General features: G+C 40.5%; 2 protein-coding genes across 2 annotated transcripts; both read right to left on the bottom strand.

Moving 5' to 3' along the window:
* Positions 1 to 316: 316 nt before the first annotated feature.
* Positions 317 to 11,018, bottom strand: slc17a9b (solute carrier family 17 member 9b). The gene is made up of 13 exons (XM_026154489.2): positions 10,616 to 11,018; positions 9,880 to 10,077; positions 9,240 to 9,379; positions 7,775 to 7,874; positions 7,367 to 7,497; positions 7,151 to 7,247; positions 6,341 to 6,437; positions 4,822 to 4,909; positions 4,683 to 4,717; positions 4,397 to 4,512; positions 2,228 to 2,283; positions 2,120 to 2,149; positions 317 to 1,745 (listed from the first exon to the last, which is right to left on the bottom strand). The coding sequence occupies exons 1-13, from the start codon at positions 10,744 to 10,746 to the stop codon at positions 1,567 to 1,569; spliced, it is 1,398 nt and encodes a 465-aa protein (XP_026010274.1). The 5' UTR covers positions 10,747 to 11,018; the 3' UTR covers positions 317 to 1,566.
* Positions 11,019 to 14,920: 3,902 nt separating this feature from the next.
* LOC113013231 (glucose-induced degradation protein 8-B homolog) lies at positions 14,921 to 17,721 on the bottom strand. Its single transcript, XM_026153965.2, has 5 exons — positions 17,583 to 17,721; positions 17,094 to 17,223; positions 16,750 to 16,946; positions 16,453 to 16,650; positions 14,921 to 15,984 (listed from the first exon to the last, which is right to left on the bottom strand). Exons 2-5 carry the CDS (start codon positions 17,209 to 17,211, stop codon positions 15,811 to 15,813), a joined length of 687 nt encoding a protein of 228 aa, XP_026009750.1. The 5' UTR covers positions 17,212 to 17,223; positions 17,583 to 17,721; the 3' UTR covers positions 14,921 to 15,810.
* Between the last annotated feature and the right edge of the window lie 221 nt (positions 17,722 to 17,942).

Genomic DNA, 17,942 nt, shown 5'->3' with positions numbered 1-17,942 from the left:
TTACACCTCCAAGTATACATGGAATAAAATCCTAGAAAATATAAGCCAATGTGGAGTTGTATGCCAATAACAGTAACAAAAGACAAAGAGGCAACAAAAATCCAACAAATAAGGCAACTATCAGCAATGTACAGCAATCAGCACTTGACACTTTGTTACCACGAAGGTGCATGTCTTGCAGTTTTCTTGTTGCTCAACTGAGGCACGAAACAATAAATGCATAGATTTAAGGTATCAAATAAGCATCTGGACCTAACATGAAAACAGAACTTGTAAAACTGTGAACGCCAAAGATAAACATTACATTTACCTAAACCTTCAGACGGAGTTATGCAGCTAGTTTTACGTTGCTACATAGGTTTCCAGTTCGATTGTACTGAATCCGATAATTTATCGTTATCTCGCCTGTCCCCTAACATTCATAACGTCACTGTGTAACTTGGAGACTATTTCAAACTGCCTTAGTGACAGCTAGCACTATCTATCATGAAAAGTTAATGGATGCCCTCTCAAATACTGATATCACTTCCTGTCTAGTGCCTAAGTAACAAAGGTATTAAGTGCGATGATAATAATGCAACCTAAAAAGGTTTCTTCTTGAAGAATCGTGTTGTCTGCATGTGTTGTTTTTACATTATTATGATATCACACTGGTGATTATTTAGATATATTTGTTGTCTATTTAACACAATTTAAAAAAAGAAAGTCTTTCAAACTCTATCCATATAAATATAAAATTACTCAAAGCAGTTAGGTGAGGTATTTCTATTCCATGCAATTACAAATAATGAAAATACAATTATTTAAATTAATTAATAACCTTTGGTCTTTCAACTTAAAACAAACCCTTGGAGACAACGATCAGCGAGAGCGCCTAGGCAAAGCCTTGCTGCCATAAAGCTCTTGGTGATTCGAACCACAGAAGGTAAATTGTATAGGACATTAAACCGCCTTTAAAGTAATTAGTGGCTGGGTAATGAGGTGTCACTCAGATCTCTCAGTGACGGCTGAGTGAGGCGTACTAATAAAAGACTTCAGGTATGAGAGGCTGGACTCTCCCTGTGTTATCCACGCCGCCTAACCCATCCCTGCAGGGCAAAAACAAACCACCTCGGTCTGTCACAGCTCTCACTCCGGAGAGTGACACATCCATCACTCTCACAGCTCCTTCGGCACAAACACAGCAGAGCAGTGGGCTATGGCTTTCAGTTAACAATCTGTTTGATTTTCTTGTTCCTAAGTAACACAGTTTGTACACATGTTAAGTGTAAACTATTTTCCATGGAGCCTGGAGGTAGTGTAGTCTTTCCTACTTCCACGTTCTTCTTTAACTAGCACAGCACCCTTTAACACAGTTGTCTTCTTTCCAGGATCCAAGGTTAAAGCCCGACAAGACTTTTCAGTAACATTGTGCAGGCTCTGCTGTGTGCTGCTGTTGCAGTCAAACAACCACAGAGCCAATCAAACTTTTCATAATTGTTGTGTGCAGTTCCATCTATGCGCTGGATAATATCGCAGCTGCTGGTTGCCCGAGGTCACATTCAGGTCCCTCCAATAACTGACGATTTAGATGTGTATGTTGTGGTGGCGGAACTTAGTAGAGTCAATGTCAACCCGGCGTGCCTCAGCGAATGCCAGGAAGGTACAGAGGCCAAGCAAGTTGACCGTGGTGATGAGGGCAAACACAGAAGCCCATGAGCCTGTCGCCTCAATGAGATACCCCGAGAAGTACACCATTAAGACCCCTGCACAGGAACACAGAGTAGCTATAAATAGCAAAGCAGCACAAAGAGGGTAACAACATGTGCAAGTGGCAAAACTATTCAATTTGTCCCACATCTAAATTTCTACAGAGAAAATGTCAATCTTTTCTGTGTCCCTCACAGGACCACTAACTGTCATCTCCTCATCCCTGTATTATTCATCTGACACAAACTTCATCATGGTCCCTTGATGAAATATGAATGGGACAAAGAGACAAGCGGGACTGACATTCAGCACATCACCTCAAAGTTTGAATTTAGAGAAGTGAATCAATGATTTCACTTAAAAGCATGGAAGCAACTACTGGTAAAAGATTAATGACATGTAGATATTTTTTTAATTAATACAAACTCACCTGAGAAAGCACCGCATGTATTCATAACGCCTGGAAAAGAAATGTACAGTAATTACTCGTAAGGTGTGACATTTTGCCATTGTTCTAAAACACATTTTTAGAACTTACCAAATAAAGCGCCAGCACAGGACGGAGCAAGATCTTGAACATTTACAGAAACACCACTGCAACAGAAAAACATGTCATTGTCAATTTGAACTTCAGAAATGACTCTAAATACATCCCAAACCGCAACAGAGTATAAGCCTAACTCTGAATGGCATTTTTTCCCATAAAAAAACAGATGGAGAGAAAATCTGTGTCTGTATGGGCTACTGCTGAATGCATATTTACTGGTTTATTGTAAACATATCTATATCAATTCCACTCTCTTTTAGTCATCAAGGCTGGAACCAGAGTGAAGAATAGATTTTCTTTAGTGAGTTCGAAATATCATTAATGGAGCCACATAAAAACAAAATGAAATACATTTATTGTCCACATCATAATCATTAAATTTACTGATTATTACTACGAGGTAATATATGTATATAACTTATACTTTTTATTTACACCATTCAAATATGTATAAAATGTAGTATTAGGGCCACAGTTAAAAAAAATCTATATTGATGATTGTTTTGAGAATAAAGTTAGAATTTCAAGAAAAAAATCAAAATGTGGAGATTACAGTTGATTCAAGACCAACTGCCACGGTTGCTGTACCTTCTGAGTTAGTGAAATCATACTTCAGAATCAGCTTTAGTAACAAGGAAGGAAAATTTTTTTTCTTTAAGCACATAAACACTATTTTATCAAACAGAAAAACCACATGGCTGGTAAAAGGCTGCTAATGAACAGATGCAAAGTCATTGATGGTTACCATGGTCATTGTTCCTCAAGCTTCCCCTTTCAATATGCAACTGAATACACTAAAAGAAGTGCACTCACAATTTCATTTAAAGGATATCTGATTATTTTTAGATATATTTTTGATAGGGTTAGCACTGTTGCCGCACAGCAAGAAGGTCCTGAGTTCAATTCCAACATCAGGCCGGGGTCTTTCTGTGTGGAGTTTGCATGTTCTCCCCGTGTTTGCGTGGGTTCTCTCCGGGTACTCTGGCTTCCTCCCACCGTCCAAAGACATGCAGCTTGTGAGGATAGGTTACCGGTAATTGGAAAATCCAAATTGCCACTAGGTGTGAATGTGCGAGTGAATGTGAGTGCGAATGGTTGTCTGTCCCTGTGTGTTGGCCCTGCGACAGACTGGCGACCTGTCCAGGGTGTACCCCGCCTCTCGCCCTATGACAGCTGGGATAGGCTCCAGCGCCCCCCCCCCCCCCCGCGACCCTGAAAAGGAGAAGCGAAAGCGAATGGATGGATGGATATTTTTGATATCTTATTGCTTTGAACAAATCCCTTAAAAGCCCCAAACCACCAAAGAACTGATCATTGTTTTCTTATTCTTTTTTATCCTTTTCTTTAGTCACTCTTTTTTAAAATGTTCCTCTGTGCCAAAGAGCTCCAGTGTTGTTCCCAAGTTATTAAATACACATCAATGAATCATACCATTGTAGCGGCTGTACCTTCATTACCATAAACCCAAGTTGGCTTGCATACTTATTAGCACACCAAACATGCATTGATGCATTCTTTAAAAAAAAAGCAGTATTTACTTTGGAAGTTATTTTAACTTATTATAATTAAAGCCGATGTTTATGCCCTGTTAGTAGCTGGGATGACGAATTCCAAGACAAACCAAATGTAATAAGGCACTACTAGGTAAAGTGGTTAAAACATAAATGCTTACAGACACTGATCCGATACAATGACAACTAGACAAACTGCATGCCTAATAAAAGCTGAGATCTGCCAAGTCTTCCTTGGTTATGCCTGAGCCAAGCAGCATGATTTAAGACTTTTTCAAATACAAAGTTGTACACTGGGGGGCGGAGTGGTGAAATATTTAACATTTAATTTCTAAGCAGCTATGCAAATAAGGGTAATATTCTGAAATTGTATCATCAAGTTTGAGTGAACAAAACACAAAACAATCTCTCAGGAAACACCACATTCACATGTAAAGCTAACCTCACATCTGCACAAATACCCACAATGGGGCAAAACATTTCTTACTAAGGAACAAGCAGGTTAAAGACCATTTAATATTTGATCCAGTCACGTGGGATCAATGTGTTCTCATAAGCACCTCTGTCGGGTAATGTTTAGAAAAGTTCAGGGCTGCAGCATAAGTGTGAATACAGCTACAGAGTGTGAGGAAACAATGGGTGGCAGTACCTGTGACTGAAGGTGGTGAGGCCCATGGTGGCAGACACAAATGCTACAGCCCAGGGGAAGGTAGTTGTGCCACACAGAAGAAGGGTAAACACACTGGACACACCCATGGAGAAAAACTAACACAGAGGGATGGACACATTAAAAAACCCCACATCAAACACAATTGTACATAATTCATTACATAAGCAGTGTAAACAGGACAGTCATGCACTTTGTACTGGGAAGAAGAATCACACTAAACATGCAACATACAACAGAATAACTGAACAACTGAGAAATATCGTACCTGCATCAACTTCCTCACTGATGCTGTATCGAAGCCTGAGGGATTCAGAAGAGAGATTAGGGAAGTCCAATGTAACGATATCAGTGCACTAAACATTTAAAATAATACTGATGTACAGTTTATTTCTCCTATTGTTTACCTTGACTGATGAGGTGGTCAGAGAGACAGCCACTAAAGAGGGATGACGGTATGGCCACTAACCAAGGAATGACATTGAACACCCAGCCCTGGAAAGATAAAATATTTTTGGGCTTTATTTGACCACATACAGCAGCCAGCTTCGTGTAGTGTATCAAGGACATGTGCTGTTTTAGTGACCTGTCTCAGTGATGATGATCCTAACAATTAATGACAAACAACTGTGACTTAATGTTGCTTTAAAAAGTCGACGAGTCTTAAAAATTATTTTTAGAAGATGGATGTAGAAACCCAGTGGTTTCTTGACTGCATTTTAAAGCCTAAGCAATAGCATTTTAGTCACTGTCATGCTTTTAAGGAACCAGAGGAACCCATGTTTAGGAAATATGGCAGGGTGCTAAATATACTTGTTCTATACCTGACAAACCAGCTGCCTACATCACCAAATCTGGCAATCAAAGCGGCCACAGCTAAAAATCTTAGAAAAACCACGAGTTAAAACAACAAGAAAACCCACCAACTGTAGAGCTGTTATGAATTTGGGCCATTTTTGTGCTAGGTTGTAAACATGCTTTGCAGTGGTGTTTGTTAATTTGGACATTTTAGCATGCAAATCTATGGAGATTGCCTCTGTTTTGCAGCCAGGCTCAAGTGGCCCCTCCAGGAACTATAGTTCTTGTAATTTTTCCAGCTGCTTGGTCAGACAGATTTTCAAGTTAAAATGCTCAACATTGTACCATAAGTAAACATGTTTGCAGCCTAGTACAAAAAAGGAGGTTTTGGCCAAAAAAACCCCCCACCTAATATCTACTTCCATAACAGTTCTGGGAGGTTGATTTTATTTTTCATCCTTTCTTGTAATCTCCTTCTTAAATTTCATTAAGTCTTAAAAGATGCAGAATAAGATGTCCAAAGCTAGTTCACCTCAGCTAATTTGAGTCACTGAACCAGATGACTCAATTGCACTTGTGTTACTTGTGCCTTTTGGAGCCTGTTTAATGCAACTACCTGACATATATAATATTGCTGGCACCATTTTTGCTGGTTATTTTTTCCTACAGCCTATATGTGAATTCTAAAGAGTCAAACTGTAGTATTTTATTCGTATGTTATTCAGCAGATATCTGTGTCTGTGCAATGCAGTCTATGAATCCTCCACAGTGTCATTTAAGTGGTCACTTCTGGTTCCATGAAACCAGGATGGTGATGGCCAAAATTCTAAAATCAAAGCTTCAAAACAGGAGTTTACAAAAGAGTGCATTTTTCCTTGACTTTTCCTCAAGCGCCACCATTTGGTCAAAATTTTAACCTATTCAGAGTTTTGATTTATATAACTGCAAAACTTAGAACATAGTTCAAAGCGCCTTTATATCTAATTCTACTTTCACAAAGTCACTCACATGGCTGTAGACTCTAAGTCTAGTAAATAAAGGTGCAGTATTTCATATTTTTATCCCTTAAGCCCTTTTTTTATTGATTGGTTTCTCTAATAATCAAAGGAGTCATGAGAAAATAGTTACCTTGGCATCGGGGAATGTGTCTTTAAAGAATGTTGGCAGCCATGACAAAAGAGTAAAGAAGGTGCTCGCCGTGCAGAGGTGCGTCACTATTACAGCACTGGTTATTGAATGAAGAAAAACAAGTCTCAGTGAGCCCATTATAATTACACAACTACTCGCTCTGGGTTTTTTAGCACACAATGACACATTGACTTAGATACTGTTTTTCCTATTAGACAAAGGTTTGTATCTGTGCTATTTGTTATTAACCGATACCTCTATGAAGGTATGATGCATTATGTTAAAGTGAGTCAACAGCATAGTAATACTTACAAGCCTAAACTACCATGTAATATGTGGAGGTGTCAACAGGGATCAGATCAATTAAGACCACACATGTACTCTGTGTCACTGAAAATGGAGCACATCAGGTGTATTACAGTGTATAAATATCTAGGTCATAGGGAGGGACTGGAAGGAAAAGACCTCAGAGACATGATTCAGACAGTTGAGGAACACCAACATAAATCCAATAATAAGATATTTTACATATTTCCACATTCCTCCACCTATTTTTCTTCTTCTAGCTCAACACACATGCAATGGTTACAATTAGTATTCTGAAATTTTGAGGTTGCAGTAAATCAGCCGAAGCATTACATCAGAACCTGAAGGCACACAGGCAAGATTATTGCTGCTTATCCATCTGAATATGAAAACAAGCATGCAGTACTGCACATGTGCACAGAGCATAAAATATGTGTGCAAAAATTATAGGTGCAATTGCACATAAAGTCACACCCTCATAAATAAACACAGGCTTTATCTCACCAGACAGCAGGTTGTTTTAAGAGCCGTAACCAATGTCTTTTGGTCAGTTTGGACTGGGCTCCACTGCTGCCCAGGGACTCCAGGGTGATTATAGGCCCTACAAAACACAGATAAAATACAGGAACATGAGCACAGAAGAAGATGCTGACTCCAGCTGAGCAGGTACAAGATAAGAGACAGCACAGAAACTACTGACACAGCTGAAGCATCACTTGCCTTCTCCTTTGAGTAGATATTTCCACATGCAGTAGGCCCACAGGACTGAAAGGAGTCCAGAAACATAAAAAACACTCTGCCAGCCGTAAAGGTCCAACATGAGGGAGCCTGCCCCCCCAATTACCAGAGTGCTGGGAAATAAAACCACAACAACATGACAAGTTAAAACACAACCCTGTAAAAAGACATTTCCGCATGTGATTAGTATGACAGAATTTTATTGTGAAATTTCCTTATACATTTTTACAGAAACAATAAAATCACCATATGTAATAGTAACTGCTATTAAAATCAATAAAAGCACAAAAAAACTTCTTGTTTTGCAATAAAAACACCCAATAATGAACTAAGAAGGAACACTCAGCCTTTTCTCACTACTACCCAGTTATTGCATAACACTTGACTCACCCCAGATAGGAGCCACTACCCACGGTGCTCATGAGGAAGCCTCTTTCACTTTCCACCACCTTTTGTGAGCACAGACTTGCAAGAGAGGGGTAATGAACTCCTGACATGAAAACACAAAGCATAACCAAATTTTAGAAGGGCTTAAGGTTCAGCGGAAGAACGTTACACATTATTGTCTAATAAGACAAACATAAAAATGTGACAGAAAATAGAAACAGAGTAGTACATATGATACTGTGCTGGGTTATTTGAAATAAAACAATGCAGTCAAATCAATTTAAGGACACTTTTAAATGACTAAACTTAATCGCTGTTCTAAAGCCAAACAAAGCAAAGTACAGATGTCTGTTTGACAAATCGAACATCCCACCAGCAGAGGTAAATATGTCTTGATTGCTCAACAAATATGAGAATTATTATTTGTTTTCTATATAAAAAGTAGCCATGATGAATGTAGGATACTCAAAGATCTTGGATTCCTGGGATCCCACATTTTTAACATTAAAAGACTAGCTAGTGCAAGGGTGTTTTTAGCATTTCTTTGTTGTCTCTGCAGTGGACACGTTCAAGTCACATTCCTTGTAAGTGTGACTGACAAATTGAATCATTAAACACAAGACAAACGTCCGCAAACATGAACCAACAAGGACTTTAACAAGTGTCTGCACGAGTTCATGTGGGTCAGATAGATTATTTCGACTTCCCTGATGCAGACAGTAAGCAGATGCATTGCAAACAGAATTTTGTAAGAAATGCCACAAAAAATAAATGAAAGACCATTTACTGGCAAATGTTCTTGAGGCATTAAAGGCAGCAGCAGTTGTGGTCAGATGAATAATGTCTGATTGCCCATCCCTACTGTTCTTGTGCACAATATCTTTAGAGCACACTGAGAAAATCTCACCAAATCTGGGGCAAACATTCACTTGGACTCAAAGAAAGTCACTCTGACCTCACATCGCTTTGTTGTCTCTTCAGTTGTTGTGAAGATGATATCTCAAGTAACCCTAAAGGAAATTTTGTGTCTTCAGGTTTGGCACGAACGTCTTCTTGGGCTTAAAAATGTTTCAAGGTCACATAAGGCCATAGATAGAATAGAAAATTACAAAAACGTTAAGGGGGGGGGGGGGGGGGGGAGTGGTGACATTTTATATTCAAAAGGTCAAAGATTTGCACATTTGCATGTTAAAGGTCTGAAAAATAATCAAAAAACTTCTGGCCCTCACTCAACACTGTATTTCAGAAGTCTTCACAATGTGAGTCCATTTAAACGGAAGCATGACTTTTTGGCAGGGACATACGACTGAAAAACAGCAATTACAGATGCAAATAAGTCTGGCAGTTATCGGGAACCCGAAACTGCGACCGATGGGAGTACTGTCCGAGACCTTTTTCATTACCTGGATCTTACACCTCACTAATGTAATCTCAAGTGGTGATTCATCTTGCACACCGCTAATCTCACCTTGCAGTAGGCCCATGAGGAAGCGAGCTAGTGTCATAGAGAGGATCGGCTGGGAGCAGAAGTGGGCCAGGATTGGGGTGAAAGCTGTCATTGAACCCCAGGCTGCTGCAGACAGCAGGAGGACCTTCTCACCTCCCACACTGTGAACAGAGCACAGATGGGTTGCATTAGCTTTAACTTTGGCCTACTAAGATATCAACTTTTGACTTCTAAGATATCAGCTTGGAAGAACACATTGAGAGGTTTTAATCTTTTGGATAACTTTGGCTGAAAATATAATCATAGAGAATATTTGTTCTAAATAAGGTGAGCATTTAGATCAAGTATTTTGGACTGTTAACAGTTTCTAGAGTGGGGAAAAAAAATACTGTGCAGACACCCATGCAGCTTATCTGTTAATGACACTGTGACTTAACATGACATTACAGGGCAAACATCTCGCTCTGTAGACTGAGCAAACACCACTGGGCTGCTTACGTCAGTAACAGCACGGTTCAACATAAAGCGACTTGATTTTAATTACAACTCTAAAACTAGAACAGATGCCAACTGAAGACCCGCTTCAGAGTTCTGTAGACTCAAGATGATTTTCAATCATAAACCCAGAGCCTACCAACTTATAGAGCATGCGGTTTCTTACCGGTCACTCACGTAGCCTCCGAACACCTGAGTGAAGCAGTAGCCCCAAAAGAAGCTGCCCAGTACCATGCCGGACTCCCTCTTGCTCCAGCCGAACTGCTCTGCCATGCTGACGGCACAGATGGGCATCGCCACACGGGCGCAGTACAGGAGGCACGTCCCCAGCAGCAGCACCACTGTCCATATCCTTGCCACAGGCCTGCACCGGAGGAGAGCAGAACAATTTGAATTTGGCTGCACATCCCCCAACAGCTGGGGACAAACTTTGGCCTTGTTAGACCAGTTCGTAGGGGCTGTCTTATCTACAGTATGTGGCGGAAGCAAGTCCAACCTGTAGGGCATTCAACAGGGGTTAGTGGTGATGGGTTCTAACATGGTTTGGTTAGATTTATACATAAGATACTAGTATTCAAAATGTACATCATAACTTTATAATAGTTCATGGCAGTCTTTTCATAAAGGCAGCACTGTTATTTCCTTCTTTTTAGCCAAAACAGCACTGCATAAAAACACTGAGCCATGAAAGGCCAGAAAAGATACGTGTCACCACCAGATACAGCACTTCAGAAACCCTGAGAGGACCGGCAAGCATTAAGCGTCATTAACGATTTAAAAGTTAAAAACTCTCCCCCCTCCATATGGCCTCTGTGAGCCTTTTAGGCGGTGGGTTTGATTTAGTAGAGTTGTTAAAACATGGTTAAAACGAGCCCCGATGAGTTGGTGTTACCAACGGTTACCTTGACCAGCTGGTGGTGTGTTCAGGCCACTTCTTATGACACCCGGGGACGATCTTGGCGGGCGGGTGGTTGTCCTTGTGACAGACCAAATCTTGACTATAGGTCTTGCCATGTTTTTGAATAACTGCCATTCAACGTGAGGTGACGGACGGCAGCCTCTTCTCACCGCTCCGGGTATACTGCACTTTCTTCCCTTTCCGGTCGATCAGTGAGAAAAGTAAGCGTTCGGGTGAAAAGGGGAAATCTTCTCCTAAAAGTATGCGCGAAATCACATCATAGGATCCTGACGGTGAATTCCATACCCTGTAAAACTGGACTAACAGAGAGAGAGGAGGTGATCGCCGTATTCGAAACAGAGCTAGAAGGGGGGGCAGTCTGTTTTTCCTGATGCCCTAGGAGGAGTAATCCACGTGTCAGTTTTTCTTCCCTGCCTCCTCCTCCAGCCAGCAGCCACGCAGCAGTTCTTCTTGTCGTCGCTAGGGTTAATCAGGAAGTGGTTTAGCCCGGCTGCTTCATCCGTTACCTTATCATCTGAAACGTCAGAGAGACGCCTGTGACTCCGGGCCCTCGGCGATGATGACGATGCAGTACTGCAAGTAGAAACAGAGCCTCCGCGGAGAACCAGGATGGGCTCTGTCGGTGAGCTGTCCTTGCCGGATGAAGATGTGATTCTCCCCGTGCTGAGATGCAGCTGTCGGGATGGGGCACCAAAATGCGCAGTACCTAGAAGGTTGCTGAAATGCTCCCCCGGCTATACTGAGTTAGCAGGAAATTGTTACATAACACGTCACAGCATGTATGCTGGTTGCCGGTGGGAATTAATGTACGGCAACAGTGTAAAGTAACAAACTTTTTGATAGTAAAATAAGAGGACAAATTAACAGCAGACTTCACCTACACACACACACACACACACACACACACACATACATACATACATACATACATATATATATGTATATATATATATATATATGTATGTATATATATATACATACATACATACATATATATATATATATATATATACATACATACATACATACATACATACATACATACATACATACATACATACATACATACATACATACATATATATATATATATATATATATATATATATATATATATATATATATATATATATATATATATATACATACATACATATACATATATATATATATATATATATATATATATATATATATATATATATATATATATATATATGGTAACATCAGGTAGAAGGAATTCTCAGAAGCTTGAGAAATACCAAGGGCTGAGAGCGGCGATTTGAAGGGTGAAGCCAACAGTGACCCCCAGACTGGTAGAGTGGATAGACTGGTAGATCTCTGTTCAGAACAGTGCAGTTCCAGGAACAGCAAAGACCCAAGCTTGAAGGATAAAGACTGCCCGCAGGGGCAAGTTAAGAATTTAAGATTTTTTTAGTTGCATATTTAGTCACCGTTTAGATATCACCGCAGTGTCTGTCTCTATCTCATCCAATCACAAAACAAATTTCCCACGTGTGGGACTAATAAAGGTTATCTTATCTTATCTTATCTTAGCTTACTCTTCTGTTACACCAATCCTTTGAATATCCTTTGAATTTGAATCCTTTGAATACATCAGTGAATTTTCTCTGTGTTCTTCCTCTTTTTTTCCTGTCTGGCATCTCCATATTCAACATCTTTGTCTGGCACATCCATTTTCCCTCCTCTGCACATGTCTAAACCATTACAACCTTGCCTCTTTATCTTTGTTTCCAAAGCACTTAACCTAAGCTGTCCCTTTGATATGCTCATTTCTAATCCTGTCCATTCTTGTCACTCCCAATACAAATCTTAATAGCTTCAGTCTGCCTCCTGTCTTTTTGTCTGTGCCACTGTCTCCAAACCATGGATCCATACAAACACGCAGAGGCCTCACTGTCATCTTATAAACCTTCCCTTTCACTCTTTCTGCTGTCCTTCTGTCACAAATTCCCCGACAACCATTTTCACCCAGTCTACCCTGCCTGCACTTTCTTCTTCATCTTTCTTGTGCACTGTTAGTTGCTATGGATGACAGACCCCAGGTTTTCAAACTCATGTCATCTCACTAGATCTCCTCCTTGCATGTTCACCTTTCCACTTATCTTTTTCCTATTCATTCACATCAAATCAAATCAAATCAAATCACTTTTATTGTCACATCACATGTGCAGGCACACTGGCACAGCACATGCGAGTGAAATTCTTGTGTGCGAGCCCCACAAGCAACAGAGATGTGCAAACACAACAACACAAACGAGCAAAATACAAGAATGGCCAACCTGAAACTAATAAATATATGTACAATATATAATAGTGTATGCATTTCTGGATGTGTATACTAAATATTTTCCTACGTGTGTGTGTGTGTGTGTGTGTGTGTGTGTGTGTGTGTATACACATTTTTACAAATTAAATAGTAAAAAAAAATAAATAAATAAAATAATAATAATAATAACAATAAAATATATAAAATATACAGAGTTGAATATGTGCAAAACAGTGGCATTACTGTACAGTATGGAGTGCATAATGTTAAAGTTCCAGTAGTGGAGGTGAGGTGTCTATGACGTGTTCAGCAGTCTGATGGCCTGGTGGAAAAAGCTGTCTCTCAGTCTGCTGGTACGGGACCGGATGCTGCAGAACCTCCTTCCTGATGGAAGCAGTCTGAACAGTTTATGGCTGGGGTGACTGGAGTCCTTGATGATCCTCCCCGCTTTCCTCAGGCAGCGCTTCCTGTAGATGTCTTGGAGGGAGGGAAGCTCACCTCCAATTATCCGTTCAGAGCACCGCACTACTCGCTGGAGAGCTTTGCAGTTGTAGGCGGTGCTGTTGCCATACCAGGTGGTGATGCATCCAGTGAGGATGCTCTCAATGGCACAGTGATAGAAGGTCCTGAGGATGCGGGGGCTCATGCCGAATCTTTTCAGTCTCCTGAGAAAGAAGAGGCGCTGCTGCGCCTTCTTCACTGTTTTGTTTGTGTGTACTGACCACGTAAGATCCTCAGCCAGATGTACTCCAAGGAACCGGAAGCTGCTCACTCTCTCCACAGCAGCGCCGTTGATGGTGATGGGGGTGTGTACTTCTCTGCACCTCCGTTAGTCCACTATCAACTCCTTTGTCTTTGCGACGTTGAGGGTGAGATGGTTGTCTTGACACCAGTGGGTCAGGGCGCTGACCTCCTCCCTGTAAGCCGTCTCATCACCGTTGGTGATAAGACCCACCACTGTAGTGTCGTCCGCAAACTTCACAATGATGTTGGAGTTGTTAGTGGCTGTGCAGTCGTAGGTGTAGAGTGAGTACAGGAGAGGGCTCAGTACACACCCCTGTGGAGCACCAGTGTTCAGTGTGATGGGGGATGAGGTGATGCTGCCCAGTCTGACCACCTGGCGTCTGTCAGACAGGAAGCTAAGGATCCAGCTGCAGAGGGAGCTGCTCAGTCCTAGATCCTGCAGTTTCCTGTCCAGCTTCGAGGGAACGATGGTATTGAATGCTGAGCTGTAATCTACAAACAGCATCCTCACATACGTGTCTCTCTTCTCCAGGTGTGACAGGGCAGTGTGTAGTGTCAGGGCTATGGCATCATCAGTGGACCTGTTGTGGCGGTATGCAAACTGTAGAGGGTCCAGTGAGTCGGGTAGTGCAGAGCAGATGAAGTCCCTGACCAGCTTCTCAAAGCATTTGCTTACGATGGGGGTCAGGGCTACAGGTCGCCAGTCGTTCAATGAGGAGATGGTGGAGGATTTGGGTACAGGGACGATGGTGGCCATTTTGAAGCAGGCTGGGACTACAGACAGAGAGAGGGAAAGGTTGAAGATGTGCGTGAACACTCCAGCCAGCTGAGCCGCGCATGACCTGAGGACGCGGCCGGGAATCACATGTACTCCATCTGGCTTCTTATACTCCAGAACATACCTCCACCACTCCAGGCTCTCTTCCATCTCTCCCTACTCTCATTAGAGATCACCTATACATGAATGCATCAGTAATAAGTATGATTCACAGGCAGGACACTTTCTAGAGTTAATAAAGTGAACACTTGTTTCACAGCATGTCATTCATCATTGTGTCTCTTTCAGTGAATTCCTATAAGTGAAAGTATGATATTGTTTGTTTGGTAACAGTCAGTATAACATGGTAATGTTTAATGTAATTGGTAAGCTGTCATATACCAGAATTTTAATGGAATTAAATATACTTGATTGCTCTTTACCTCTACAGTTTGAAGTCTCTAGAATTGAAACACACCAAGTCTTTCAACACTTGCCCAGTTTAAAAATCCCACTTTTATTGCAAAATAATATCCCAGCAAAAAAAGAAAAGCACATTAAATTTTGCAAAACAGCGACTGGTTTCATAAATGTAAATAAATCCATCTGTAAAAGTGCCTCCATGTCTGCGGACACATTATCCATTCACATCTTTAAACATTATCAACAGTATTCAAAACACTGAAACTGAGGCTGCCTTTACACTTGATGGCATTCCGGTAATCTCCTAGATTTTCCCTCTATTGCTAATATTATATTTAGTCTGAAAGTCTTTGTGGGCATCGTTTTTTTAATAATGCCTCAAGCAACAATACAGCATAAAATCTGAAGCAGATTTTAACTTTAAAAGGTAACAGTAGCTTCAAACACCCCAAGTATCAAGTTGTGGCTACTGTCATCACACAAGAGTAGTAGCTGAAAGACCAACAGCTTAGCTGAGCAGACTTTTTTTCTAGGGATGGAATATATGTTTATTTGAAGCAGTGCACACTAAGCCAACCATTTATCCTGATCAAACTTTTCCTCCTCTAAGTGGTTACACACAGAAAGTGATAGCCTAATTTAGGCTTTATTCACACATTCCAATGCCAACAACTTTCCCTGCCAAAAGACAGAAAAACTAGTGTAACTTAAGTATACTAATTTTATATAAACAAATATGTAAATTAGAATACCAAGTGAAATACTTGCACGTCACTTTAGTGTGAGAGGTCATTTTAAAATGCCATCCAGTTTCCTGCACATTCTGAGTTAATAAAGTATCAAAAAGCAACCCTTACAAAAAGAAAAGGTTGTACTCTATATGAGTCAGTTTGTTGCGGGGTATGAATAGATAAAGGAAATGTGTCCATCTTGTGATGCTGTGGTACTTTTTTCACTTTGATCCTTATTTTGGGTCTTCAATGGTTCCCTTGCTGAGGTCAGTCATTTTAGGATACTTCACTTTCTTTTGGTCAAGTTCATTTTGAGCCCACAGCAGCAGCTTCAGGAGCTTGGCCAGCTTCGGGGTTGACTCTCTGTTTTCATAGTCTAGTACACACTGATTTACTTCACTCCACACCTAAAAAAACAGAAAGCAACATATAGAATAATTTCTTGTGTATGAAAATGAGATCACTTCATTTGATGTTCTCAGATTATAAAAATCTGTCTTCAGAACTACAGCAGACGTCACAGGATGAAGGTCACTTCCTGTTGATGGGAGTTTTTATCTCACACCATCACTAGCTGCTGCTCATAAGGGACTGTCTGATTGTTGGAGTTATCTTTGTAATACTGTTGGGTTTAAACCTAATAATATAAAATTCCCTGAATTGACTGTTGTAAATTCGCACAACATAAAAAAAGCTGAATTGAACTGAACTTTACAAACGCTCACTGGGTGAGAGTAGTACTGATAATTTAAATTGGCTTCTTATGTAAAACTGCTAGAATGTTCCCTTCAATCAGTTAAAGGACACTTTGCCTATACAGTAAATCAGTTTAAAATTATAATGTGTGTATAATAATTATAATGTGCTGATTCTACCTTTTGCCTCTGCATCATGTTAAGGAGGTCTCCGAAAGGTGACTCTTCTGGGTTGTCAAATGCCAGCAAGGCCAGCGTCCTCTCCATCTCTGTCAGACATTCTCGGCTTTCTTCCCCCTGTTCTGCTAGCTGAGACTGAGCAAATTCAAGGGCAGCTTCAGTCTCCCTCAAACGAATCAGCTCAATAAGATGCTGCTGCTGCAAAAACCAGAAAGCCATGGATGCAATCAGGTGTTAAAATAGCAAGGCATACATAACAAGAAGCAGTTATTAAAGTACAAAGCTGAGATGTCTCACCTGGAGATGAAAGTAGAGGTAACGATTTGTGTCCAACAGCTCTGGGTGCAGACTGTTGATTAGGGCGATAGCATCCTGGATCTGTCCTTTCAAGATCATTTCTCTGATCTTAATTCTTTCATCTAAGGAGTCCAAGTCCACACTAGGCTCTATCCCAGACTCCATCCTGAACTTCTCTGCTGCCTCCTTAAAACCCTCTGTTGGACAGGAAAAAAATATATATACATAAGAAAAAATCCGCTCCCAAAATCCACACTCACATCTGTACTTGGCTTCAGATGTCTGTAAGAATAGACATCTGAAACCCAACTTTCTGTAACAAAAACCACAAAAAGATACCTCACCTGTCACCAGGTAGTTCATAATGAGTCTGTTCATATCAGCCCTCTGGATGTGGACATTGTTGAGTTTTTCCATCCACTCCTCCCTTGTTATATCCTCCGGCTTCTCTGCATAACTCATTATGATAAGATCCTGCAGGAGTGCATCGGGGTTATGTTTACAATTTAAAAAGATATAATTTTAGACACCGAGAATATTGGCTTATGTAGTATTAACGGTTTATGTAACTAACTGTAATTCCTTCAGTGTGACTGCAACATGACAACATGACATATGAAATTCTACGTAACAATAGTTTGGGCCTTCTCTGAAAAACACAACACTGAAGCCTGACTTTCGTCAACACGAATCAAAACAAAGATAACCCGCACCTTTAAAAGCATATACTTCGGATAAACGCATCAAGGACGAGCCTTAATATATTTAATTATATTCTATTAGTATTTATATACTACATAATGTCCACATAATGGGTAGTTTTATCACAATACCTGAATATTTTGTCGCTACTTTCAAGCAGTAGCTAGGTAGCTAACGGAGAGTAAGCCTCTTCTTCTTCTTCCTTCGTCTTCCTTATTTCCGGTAGCAGAATGTGCCGCAGAGAAAATGCTGCCCCCTAGAATAAACCCGAAGCACAGCAAATGCACACTCTGTGACAAAGTCCATTGTGCATAAAACATACCGTTTTCAGTGCGGTTTGAAGAGGACCACAGGTGTAGAATAGGAGTTAGAACAATCTAAAAATGTCTGTATTCATGTCTCTTCTTCAAAAAAGAGCTTTCTTCAGTAATTACCGCGAAATTAAGTTAGTGTGAATATCCTGATAAATCCTAAACCTGATACTTTACTCT

This window comes from Astatotilapia calliptera, chromosome 20, assembly GCF_964374335.1.
Source record: "Astatotilapia calliptera chromosome 20, fAstCal68.1, whole genome shotgun sequence".
NCBI classification, from domain to species: domain Eukaryota; kingdom Metazoa; phylum Chordata; class Actinopteri; order Cichliformes; family Cichlidae; genus Astatotilapia; species Astatotilapia calliptera.
This window is presented reverse-complemented; position numbering and strand designations above follow the sequence as displayed.

Bases quoted from the DNA above. Each gene is read 5' to 3' on its own strand.
- slc17a9b (XM_026154489.2), bottom strand. From the start codon at position 10,746: ATGGCAGTTATTCAAAAACATGGCAAGACCTATAGTCAAGATTTGGTC. The intron at 9,380-9,879 runs GTAAGAAACCGC...CTCTGTTCACAG, and splicing joins GGAGGCTACGTGAGTGACCG to TGTGGGAGGTGAGAAGGTCC. The intron at 7,498-7,774 runs GTGAGTCAAGTG...TTTATTTCCCAG, and splicing joins GGTAGTGGCTCCTATCTGGG to CACTCTGGTAATTGGGGGGG.
- LOC113013231 (XM_026153965.2), bottom strand. From the start codon at position 17,211: ATGAGTTATGCAGAGAAGCCGGAGGATATAACAAGGGAGGAGTGGATG. The intron at 16,947-17,093 runs GTGAGGTATCTT...CCTGTCCAACAG, and splicing joins TATGAACTACCTGGTGACAG to AGGGTTTTAAGGAGGCAGCA. The intron at 15,985-16,452 runs GTAGAATCAGCA...CTGTTTTTTTAG, and splicing joins ACATGATGCAGAGGCAAAAG to GTGTGGAGTGAAGTAAATCA.